The sequence below is a fragment of the Larimichthys crocea genome, chromosome X, assembly GCF_000972845.2.
Source record: "Larimichthys crocea isolate SSNF chromosome X, L_crocea_2.0, whole genome shotgun sequence".
NCBI classification, from domain to species: Eukaryota; Metazoa; Chordata; class Actinopteri; family Sciaenidae; genus Larimichthys; species Larimichthys crocea.
Window position 1 is genome coordinate 5,710,792 of NC_040020.1, and position 12,302 is coordinate 5,723,093.

General features: G+C 40.0%; 1 protein-coding gene across 3 annotated transcripts in view; it reads left to right on the forward strand.

Annotated features, from left to right (window-relative positions):
- The first annotated feature begins 1,649 nt into the window (after window positions 1-1,649).
- arhgap10 (Rho GTPase activating protein 10) overlaps window positions 1,650-12,302 on the forward strand; it is a 44,618-nt gene continuing 33,965 nt past the window's right edge. For 2 of the 3 annotated variants that reach the window (XM_027283012.1, XM_027283013.1), the window contains exon 1: window positions 2,100-2,253. In XM_027283012.1, coding sequence (XP_027138813.1) covers window positions 2,100-2,253 — 154 coding nt within the window. Of the gene's footprint in view, window positions 2,254-12,302 lie in introns of all 3 variants that reach the window. The other variant, XM_027283011.1, reaches the window with a different exon arrangement.

Consider the following 12,302-nt stretch of genomic DNA (forward strand, 5'->3'; position numbering starts at 1 on the left):
CTATGGTTACTGTAGTTACAGAAAATTGTAAATGTTAATGTTCTGCTCTCAGATTGGAATTTGTAATTACCTGTAATGTTTGTTTTGAGCTCTGGTCGTCCTCGTTGTTCTTTGGTGAGTCATGTATTCATACTCTAAATGTTGTGTGATCATCTTTCAAATTGCAGACTCTACTGTATTTATACCTTTCCGTATACTGTAATTATCATGTATGTGTTACCTCGTTTTTCAAGTGTTATCCCCAATTTGCACCTCTCACCTCTGTATTATCATTTTGTAATGACAATACATAAGCAACACACTCTCTGTGTTTTTATGTAGTGTTCTGCTTCAGTTTGAAATATAATATACAATCACACGGCAGGAAAAGTGGGAGCTGGAGAAAACATGCGAATTCAACAGGGAAATAAGAATAAGGTATGTTAGAACTCTGTTTATTGGATTGAAAAATGACAGACAAACACATTTGTGCTGGAGGAATTGTAAACAAATCGCACTCACCACTTGTACTTTTTCTTCTGTGTATCATTCAAATGTGAGGTTAACATATAATATACAATTAATATCAGAAGGTGTTGTGTTCCTATGGTAACATTGTAATAAAGAAAGCAACACTGAAACCCATTCAAGAAGAAGACTGAAACTGATAAAGACTAATCTGAAACTGAAAGCGAGCACACCCACGCTGGAAACTGAACTGAACCAAAACTTGAAAACAAAATAAACTTCTGACTTCTTCTTTCATCAAGCAGAGTTTTAGTGGCACATCTAGTCTTTGGAAACTATTTAATATTCATTGATTAATGTCCAGGTAAAAGGTGAAATGTGTTGGTCTGACAATAAAATTGTTTCTTACACTACAAGTGTTTGATCTGTTCAGACTTTCCTTCTCTGTTCACCTTCAAAGTTCTTGAAGTAGTCCCAGAAATCCCTACTCTGCTTAAACTATTGAATATTGTAATTTAATCGAGTCATGGGGACATGATAATATTGATGAATCACTGTAAAAGAGAGGGTCGTCGAGATAAATGTTTTTGAGAAAACTGGAGTTAAAAACTAAGTGATAGATTCAATCAATCAATCAATCAATCATGTCTAATTTAATTCAAATTTTGTTCCAACATACGTTCTAAAAGTCAAAAATCAACTTTATTGTCAATGCTGCTATATGTACGGGACATACAGAGCATCGAAATTGAGTTTCCCTCTTATCCCAAACAGCATAGACATGAAGTATATAAAATATAAGTAAAAGATGTATAAAAATATACAAATCTAAAAATATATACAAGCTAAAGACATCCGTGTGGCAATATGGCACAGTGTAAACAGAGTTATTAGTATAAATATAAGTATGGTAATATGGCAGTATGGACAGGATGTACAGTTATTTACAGTATACATGTACAATCAAAAATGAAATATGTAAACAGTGCAAATTGAAAAGTGGTGTACATGAACTTTGTACATTCACTCAACTGTGTTTAAGTACTTTTCTCTCAACACTTGATGGAATCAGATATTATTATTTTTTTAGAATATTTCATTAACAGACCAAATCAGCAGCAGCGAAGCGAAGGCGGATGTCGACATCAGTCATCCATCTTTGCATCTCGCTGCTCTTTGGCAGAAGTTTGCTCCACACACACACACACACACACACACACACACACACACACAGAGATGTCAGCAGAGTTTCTCAATCTGTCACTTCGCTAGGTGGAGAGCGTTTGATGGAAGGAAGGGGGAAAAACTCGGCCACGGCAAACATGACTTTCTGACTGCTCCTGTCAACCTGACTTCCGATGAATGAACACACCGGAGACCGTGTTTTTGTTTGTTTTTAAACCGTCATACCTGCCGTGGCCGTTTTTTATTTGACAACTGTGGAACAACACCCACGAGCCCGGGTCAGAAGTTGCCATGCTAACCGCCGTTAGCTGCTGCTACTTGACGTAGCTATGCTCTCTCCGCCCGTGGAAAGAGCGGTGTTTTAGTTAGTTTAGCTACAAATTAAGCGTTTGTTTTTTACTTTTTTTGGGACTAGTTTTCCTCTTCTCTTCTTTCTACACAACAAAGCTCTCAGTCTTGTCACAGCAATGGGACTACACCCGCTGGAGTTCAGTGAGTGCTATCTGGACAGCCCCAGCTTCAGGGAGAAGATCAAGGCGCACGAAGCGGAGCTGGACAAGACCAACAGATTCATCAAAGAGCTGTACAAGGATGGGAAGAACCTCATCAATGCAACCAAGCGTGAGTTGACTTAAAAATAATTAAAAAAAGTAATTTAAAAGTCGTTTTTACTGGTAGAAGTCATAAAAGTCACGCACTTGCCTTTGGAAGGGGGGTGTAACAACAGATATCTGATGATAAACCACCTCAAGGCGTTGTCTTTCTGAGCTCTCTCAGTAGTTTCTTGTTTTTATGAGGATTACATTTGAGAAAAATGGAAGTTTTTGCTCTCAGACACACACACACAGAGCTCAGCTAGGTTGGAAATTATTAGATAGTTTTCTCTTTGTGGGCTGGACTTGCTTGCAAGAGGACATAAAGCATAAAACCTCTTTTATTTTGCTTTATACTGATATTAAATGCAATGAAACATGCTCTAAGACCTGTTGCAGATAGATATATATAGAGAGATAGATATACTTTATTTATCCCATTAAATTATAGTGCAGCAGCAGCATTACACAAAGTGACAAGTGACAACATAAGAATAAAAATATACTATAAAGCAAACTATACATAATAAAATATCAAAAAAGCAAAATAGTAAATACGATAAAATAAAATATATTGTACAGAACTTAAGTCTTAGGAAGTCTTTTTAAAGCAGCCCAGTGAAAATGACATACTGTTAGTAATACAGTAGTGCTGTAGTGTTCACACCAGACCAACTAAACCAAGACCAAGACCAGACTGGGATTATAAAGGATTGAGACCAAGTCAAGACAGAGTATAGTTTATGATGTTATGTTAGTCCTGACAGACTGCTGTTTGTTTTCTTCAATTGAGTTTATTGTTCATTGTCCCAAGTGCCCAACATTCCCCAAGTTGTGGTCTTGACCAGTCTTGAAATAAAATCTTAAGTCCTCGATCTGGATACGACCACCCTAGTTGACACACGGGCTCCAGGCAGGTATTCCAGCAGCGGTGCGACCATTACTTTGTGCTTTGGACTGTCACCCAACGTGTTTTTCGACTCTCGTTACATTTGTTGTTGGCTGTACGCAGGTATGTCTTCCATTTTGCCTTTAGGACAGCCTGAATTCTAAGTCCCTGTTTCAACAAGCAAGGTTATTACGGTAACTACGGTAACTTGAAGGTTAAAGCTACAAAGATACAAACATTTTAGACAAAAATGAAACCAAATGAAATGATATTGTGCACTCCAGATATGCAGGAACATGTCTTTAGTTTCAGTCTTTCTCAGTCTGCTGTGAGGAGGCATTGATGCATGATTGAGACATGGCTGTGAGTCAGTTCGTGTAACAGAGTGTTGTGTTTTTATGGTATTTCCCATTATGAATTTCATATTATAAAGAAAGCAAAAGCGGCACTGAAACCCATCCAGAGTTGAAAGCAAAAGTTGAAACGTGTTGTGTACAGTTGTTCTTTACACCACAAGTGTTTGACCGCTTCTCTGTTCACCTTCAAAGCAGCTCCAGTGCTCTGCTCGTACCATTAAATATTGTAATTTATATTATGTCATGAGGACATGATAATATTGTGGTATGGCTGTAAAAGATAGAGCTTTTCTAGATTGATTTCGAGCAAACAGTAGTTGAAAGTCATTGCTCATTTTTATGAGTTTGGTATGATGTGTTTTATTGAATCCAACACCTGGAAAAATAGAAACAACAGTGTTTTCAACAGTAATTCTCTCTGCGAGGATGTTTTCTGGCCTGTGCGGTGGAATAGAAATCACTTGTTAGTCTTTACAAACACTGAAAGAGCAGGTGTTGCATGATCCTGAGGAAGGCACACACTCGACGCGGTCAAAAGGTCGCGAGGTTTGCCGAGGTATTCAGCGCCGTCTCATGTGTGTCAAGGAAACTTCTGCGCAGTGTTACACAATCGGCAGCAGACCTGGTAATGTTTTTTTTTAGTTTTTTTTTTTAGATTAAAGCTGTTTAATGTCAGAAACTAACAGGACTGGAAGCCGGCGTGGCCTGAACGCTGCCTTCACTCCTCCTGCTTCACGCTGTTATTTGCATACCTGTGGCATGTTTACCTGCTCGTCTGAATGACCTCTCATCACGGTGAACGCTGATGCCCCACTGTGTTGGCGTAAACGGGACGCATGGTGTCCTGTTTCAGGAGGACACGCCATGTCCTGTGTCTCTTGCCTTATATGACTTATAATGCGAAACTACGCGTCACTTTTGTCTCGATTTGAAAGTGTGTCATATCAAATATCTCGTCCGTCATCCCTCCTTAGGTCATCTTTGGCTTCTTAAGAAAAAAGGCAACCCTGGTGACATCAGTTTAAATTTCAGGAAGGAAGCGATGATCAGTTTCTTTAGAACTGGCATTATGAAAATGCTCTCAGCTTGTTTTGTTATGCTGTGCTTCCTCATGGAGACCATTTATGAACATAGTCCCACCAATGTCAAATGACTGTTATGGCCCTTTTTTTGATGACTGTAATCACGAGCTGCTGACTCTCCACCGAACATTATCCCAACAGGCACAGCAAAATATAAAAATTATAACGCTAATGAGGCTGTTTTTGTTTTGTTTGTTTGTTATCCAGATATAGAAACTACTATTACTACGCTGCTGTTTGGAAAGGGTGTTTCCGAATTGAATGTTTAAATTTAAGGCGTGGCTGATTAATCCGAACTGTGCCGAGCAGCTGTCAGCTGTCTTTGAACGATAACAAACACGCTACAGGTAGAGCTGAAACACTTTTATTATTTTAGAAAGCAGCTCTGCGCCTCTCGAATGTGAATAGTCACCTTTTGGCTCCGGGAACGTGTGAACAAACAACTGACTGAGTATTCAGCAGAATGATATCAAAAATAAGATTTCCGTACAGGTATGCGGTCAAAACAAATAAGATCTTGACCTTTTCACCTTTCGATTACAATTCAACGAGCTGCATTCTGTAGTCTGTATTCAACATTTTACACAAATAATCAAATGAACTCAGACCGAGATCTTACCGCACATTTAAAGGTTGCTCGCTCAGCCTTTCTCAGACGGACGAAGCACGGAGACACGTTAAAGTTCACAGTAGTTTCGAGCTGTAGCTCGGGTTAGAAAGTGGTCGTTAATTTACACTCTCAGCGTGCAGCCCGGCTCCAGCCTGGCTCTTATTACTTTGGACATTACTCTGATAATCTTGTCTCATGAGAATGTGACACTGTATTTCGGTTCTTCTCTTCACAGAGATCATATCGAATAGCCCTGCAGTACTTTTTTCTCTCTTTCTACGTCTGTCTCGTTTGTGGTATGCAGCTTTGAAGCGAGCACTCACTTGATGAACTTGTGAGCTCAGACAGTTTGATGAGTGGGGTTGTTTTTGGGGAAGCTAAGCTGTGTAATCCTCCCTGTGCGCTGTGTGACGGTCAACACTAGTCTGTCCATAAGATCTACCACTCAGCAGTAAAAAAATAGTTAATCTAGCAGTCGGTAGTAAACGCTCGTTCACAACTTACAGTAAATATTGTAGATTAAAAGAGTTGTGTGATAAAAATGCTCTACTTTATTTGTTGCTTTTCCAAATCCCAGGCCCTTCGGTGACTCCCTCCACTCACACGGCTGGGAGGATGTTCCACTACGGAAAGACCTTGGTTCTGAGAGGAAACTTTATAGCGGGGCGCTGGGCCAGAGAGCCATGACATGGAAGTGCCCACTAGAGGAGCAACATGCAGATGTGCTTCTGTTTCAGAGGGTTTCCTCCACAGGAACTGTGTCCTGTCTGTACCCTCTCAACCACCCTTCACTGTTGTCCTTAGCAAACGCTTAGATACAAACTCTGCATTATCTCATAAACGCCTATTAGTTCTGTCGTTTTTTCTTTCCTGTGAGTATCTCGCTGCAGTCATCTGAAACATGAAGTTTGACAGTGACAGTGTAAGTGGGGTCAATTGTAGTTATTTCCACAGTCGGACTTCCTTTCGAATAAATGAATCATCCAACTGCCTAATAAAGCAAACTTTTCTTCGCTTTCAGTTCCTGCTTAAAAAAAAAACAAAAAAAACCCTCAGCCATGCAAAAGGTCTTTTTGTCACTGGCAGACAGGTTTAAGAGTAGCCTGCCGTGGTGTGCGCTGGCTCACTGCGGCTCTCTGTAATCACATTACTGATTCTGCCAAAGATCCACATCACAATCTTTCATTAAAATCGCATTAGCACAAGACGTGAAGTCATGAGGGAGGAACGCTTCTTCATCTCTAGAAAGAACAAGGCCTGCTATAAAAATGACAGCGCATTGCTCGATGGCACGGCTGTGCTTTTGGGGGCTTTCACTTTTGGTGCGAGCAGATATAGCTAAAGGACCTTTGACCACGTGCTGTACTCTGACATTTCAGATACGTGCCAACAGAATATTCTCTGATATCTCTGATTAACCGTTCGGACATTATTGACAGGATACTGCCGAGCTCAGCCTCACCCTACAGATTTGTTCTGAGGATCAGGAAGTCGTGAATGAAGTAATGCATGCTCTGCGGGCAGGGAGCTTGGGGGGGCGGTGGTGGTGGAAGGGGATGGTGGGCAGGCTCTGTCGGGGGCAAAGGTGGAAGCCGAGTGTGGAGCAGGGGAGTTAGACTGGAAAAGATGGGAGAGTGGAACAGGAAGGACTGTGGAAAGGCGCAGCGCGTAAAAACGCTGGCTGCTCTTTTGAGCGCTCGGACCAGGCAAGTTCTGACCTAAGTGGCACATCTGATGAGACTGTGAAAATCATAACAAACATCACTCCAACAGGCGCCAGCGAATACACTGTGGACATCTTCAGCAGCTGAACTCTGACATATACATGCGCTTTTCTGGGTTGTTTTGTGGAAAAACCTTTTGTAGCAGTATCCAAAATCCACAGCGCCTACAGTTTCCTGCTTTAAGATATAAAGTAAGTGGAAAACAAGTTGAGGTAATTTATGTTAATTATCTTCAGTCCAGATGTTAGACACACAAACTATGCGTATCTTTGGAAAAAAAAAAATCAGTTTTAACATGTGGTATAGAAAAAGTACTGATACTTTTGACAACCTGTTGTAAGTATAGAAAAGTCAAATTCACTTTCACCAGAAAGAGTGAAAACAAGCTTCCACGGAGGATAAGCGGGTACAGATAATGGATGGACGAACGAGCTGCTACCGTACATTGGACGTACATTGGATCTTAACTCTCAAGAGACAGACACACAGCCAGCGTGGCAAGCCAAGCCTTTGTTGGAAAACTTGTTTCCTATAGTTATCCCAAGCCATAGCCTGCTTTAATTACAGTTGAATCAAAGATTTAGGAACCTGTAATTACGTCTAAATAATGAGTTATACGTTTTGTGAATTTGAAATGTTCAACATTTTGACAGACATTTTGAAGCACGTGGCTTCCTGCAGCAACAAAGGAGTTAAGTCCATTTCGGGGATAACCCCTTCTTTTACTGTCCTGCAGTCAACATGCAGATTTGAATGTGCCTGTCTTTGCATAGCCTGTAATGTCCGATGTAAGTGTAGTGTAAATGAATGTGAGCAATATAACTTTGCCACGGTAATATTTATCCCTTGAGTCATCATCAGAGACCATATTTTTCAAAGCCAGCAACCCAGCACAGCAATCTGGAACATTTAATTAATCGACTAGACGGGAACAAAGAATGAATTAATATCATGTCTCATACTAGTCTTATGAAGTCAGACCAAATATTTCTGCTAGTTGCTCTTCTTCTCTGTGCCATTAGAAGAAAATGAAATTGATTGGTAGATACAATCATTACAAAGACCTTATTTGTTGCTATATTGCTATATTTCTCTGATATTTTGAACATTAAAGTTCCGTATTGACCTTGGGAACAGTGTGTTACGAGATAATCTTCAATCAAAGGTGCATTTATTAGCTTTTAAAAAGCTAAGAAGTAGGCGTCTGAGTTTTTTGTCACATATGTGTGATTTTATTTGTTTCTTGTTGCTTTAGTTTTGTGACAGCAGTCAAAAAAAAGAAAGAAAAAAAAACAGCTTCTGCTTTTGGTCCGTGGTGCTCCATAACAAACAGAGCCCTGTCATTCAGTACCCTCCCCATTGTGTCGTCTTTGTTTTTCTTCCCACCTCTTCTGAACGGGGGCACCGATGTGTTTATGTCGCAAAATCCAGGCTTTTTTTTCTGCTCATGTCTTTCCTGTTATAGAAAAATCTGGCCTGTAATATCAGATAGACGTAAGGTGGGGTCTGTACTGTATGAGTCATACGCTGAAGCCAGTTAGACCGGGGTCTCTGGCTTTCTGCAGAGAAACTAGCCAAGTTTGACAGTTCCCAGGTTTGCTCCGAAATGCCTTGCTTTAAAAGGCAAAAAGCAAAGGAGAAGCCTTTTGCCTTGGACTCTCGTGTGCCCTAGTGTGTGTGAGGTATTTCTATCTTGTGATGGTTCTTTCCTCGAGGACAGCGGCTATCATTTCGATCTGCAACGCAGACCTCTCATCTGACACTTTTGTTTATTGTTCTGCTGATTGTATCCAGTTGATCTATGCTGTTTTAACTTCAATTGACAGTGCACAGGGACACAAACACTGTCACTGTTTTTTCCCCTTCTCCGAACGCTGCCTGACGTCGATTTAATGCCGGAGCTCTTCATGTAACCGGATAACATTCATTCTTCATGTTTTATGTAATGAAGTCCACACAGCTTGCGCTCATATATTCTCATATTAACTGTTCCGCCCTGCAGTGAGTTAAACATGCATGCAGCCTGTGTAATCAGATTGTGGATGGGTGTGATTCGAGCACCGCGCTCACATATGGCTCTAATAAAGAGTCTGCAAATCTATCCATTGACATCACTGTTCTTGGACTGCACACTAATTGTCCACAGTGACCTGAGCTTTGATGCCGTGTCTTTGCTGAGATAAAGGATAGGCTTAATATTCTACAACAGTACAAGTGCACTAAATTCCCTTTGAAGATACTGTGTGTGTGTGGAGAACATAAAACACAAAGTTTGTAAGTGAATTATGAAAAAGATGGCAAAGCAACGCCGAAGTCACTGTCAACGTTCGACAACTCTATTAAATTCCTGCATGTTTGTTGTGTTCTGCAGTGGAGCAGTAAAACTCCAGGGGTACTCGTCACACCTTGAAGAATGGTATTGATTTTCAGCGTCCAAAATATCATCATATAATCAGCTCTTCGTTATCTTTTACAATAATACAGCCCCCGACCATACGTCAGACACAATATAGTGTGTGTTAAGGTTTAGTGTAATGTTGTCAAAACACGTTTTTTTTTTACTATCTGGGGGAGCATCTGAACTTTCCGCTCTACATCCAGGCATGTTTTGTGGATCCTTTCGAGAGCTGCAGGTGACAGTGACTCCATAAGGGTCTGTTTTTGATGTACAATTTAACAATACAACTCATTACAAAACTTCACATACTACCACTATTACTCACAACAGATAATAACATGCACGTTTCTGTTTATGCCATAAACACGTAGCTTCATTCTCGTCTGGCATGCAGGTGGAAAATAGGCAATGGTAAACAAACAAAAGCAGAGGCAGAATATCCACAAAAGACACATGCAGACACAGTGTGAGCACGAATTAAAACAATATACCACCTCTGAAATTGCTTTCCTATAAAAGGGTTAAGCAGGGATTTAAAAGACAACAGACTCATCCTCCCCACGTTCCCCTGGCAGACTGCTTCAAAGCATAGAGGGCCACAGACTGCAGAAACGTGGTCACACTTAGTTTGAAGCCTGGATATATGGATCATTAGAAAGGCAAACAAAGGCTATTGAGTTACAACAATTGCAGTAAGAGCGCTATATTTTCAAAATGATGTCACTAAGATGGCCGTGCAGTGAAGGAAAAATAGCAAGAGGCCTGGGATCAAGCCATGGTTGAAAGGCACACAGGGCAGAGTGGAGAGAAAGACTGACAATCCCAGCAAAATATGCTCTCAGAGATATTAGTTAAAGCAGTAGCCGTGGAAAAACTGAAAACAGAGTGTGTGAAAACAGCAGAAAGGTTTAAATCAAAGCTGTCAGACTAAATTAATGCTGATAACTGTAGCTGATCATCTCTGTGGGTTTATCACTACAAATAACCTGTCTCATATACAGACATTGGTAAAAAAAAAATTGATCTGTACAGCTTTAAAGAAATTATTATTATTATTATTATTGGGATTTTTGGAGGGCGTGGGTTTTTAGTTGGCCTGGCTAAATCACCTCACTAAACCTGTAAACTGAGGTTCATACAGGTTTGATATGATTAAAGCTCATATTTGGTTGAATATGCTATTAGATTTCTGTTATAAGGATGTTTCTATGTTGATAAAACAACGCTGTTTTACTGCCAATTCAATAAAAATATGTACTTTATCAAAGAAAGTAAAAGAGAGGAACATAAAAGTGTTCTCACGGCGACACGTGGCTTCATTGTCAGTGAGTATTAGACAGATTCTCACCATTCAAGGAGTTAGAGTGCCTTACAATAGCTCTATTACGTTGTGTTTGGCAAGTGGACAATAAAAACATGAGCAACATTGTGAAATGTGATCTTAGTGGTGCAGTCAGCACTATAGGCCTGCATCCACCACTTTAAATCTAGTAGATGCTAAATCCAATCTATTCTACCTATGTCCTGCCTGTGCCCTGCTCACTGGACTTATAGGATTAAAGAGCTGTTATAGGCCATGCCAATGTTGGATTGTTTGTGTTGCAAATTAGGGCCGAGAGTGACCAGAGTCACCTTTTATGGACTTACATACCCTGGTTGGGATTTTAGCTGTCTTAGTGGTTTAGATTCCTTCTAGATTTTTTTATAGTCACATCAAAAGAAAATTGGTATGTTCAGTGTTTGCTCCCAAAATAACGACCTGACAGGCTTATATCTGCCATACCTTTTTATTTTGAAAGTAATGCCCCGTAACCCGTACTTAAGTAGTCCCACATAGCAGTTCATCAGGTTGTGTTTACACCAGTTAGAAGTCACCTCTGTGACAGAAATGTTTTGGCCAAAAAAAGTGAAAGGCTTTCAGTGTATTAGTAGTAATATGATCTCCAGAGTCATTAGGTGTGGTTGACATGAGTTTATAATTAAAGTTTTTTATTCTAAACTATTATCTAATAAATTCTTACAGTTACTTACATCTGATTATAACATGACAGTTACAAGATGTCCCATAATACTCCCTTTTGACCTCACCAAAATACTGTCTTTAAAGAGGTGCCTGAGCCAGAGGATTTGACACTATTGGCTTTGCTTGTCAGAGTGTGTTAAAGTCGCTTGGGCAGTGGCCTGGACTATTTTTTATTTACCGTGTCATTGTGGTATCCAAGAAAAGGACAAACATAGACCCTCTCCGTGGACCCTTGATTAATGATATAAAGTTAGGTCTGTGCTGTGTCTTGCAAGAAGTTCATGAGCCAAGAAATGTGCTATTACAAGCGATAAACAAGTCATGAATTCTTGTGTTTCGCTTACTGTCATTAGAATATATTTGCTATCTTCCTGTGGATAAAAAGATGTGGCAGCTTGTTTTTTTACGTGTTTATGCATGTTGCTTTTGCATTTATTTTTTACTGTTTAAACTTTTCATTTCTTAAAGACAACAATTACCTCACCCACAAGAAAAGAAACAGCATTTCCTTCAAGTGCTATATAAAGACTCAAAGAACAAACAATTGTAAATCGTGTAATACCCGAGCAGTTCCATTGTCTGGTTTGTATCCCTCAGCTTCCTGCAGTTTGATGACCTAGACAAATTAGCCAAAGGAATGGACCACAGGTGTTTGGTTTGCCCGTATTTCCTTGTGTGTTTTGGAATCGTACAGATTTGAAATTGAGCTGAAGCGCGACCGGCAGGATTTTTAAACTGTTTGAAACAAACAACTGAGGCAGAAGCGTTGCCCTTTTTGTGTTAAGGCTAAGGCAGACATTGACCAACACTACACCTCTCACATGTTTGGGCTTTTAGGCCCTACTGCAGATTTAATCCATAGCATGTGTACACACACTGGTCAGGATAGTCAAGGATTAACAAGACATGGCAGACAAGCTAAAAGAAATGAATAGACGTGTGTTCTGACATTTCATTATAATCTACACAGCAGAAAATACCACATTTGTTACAGT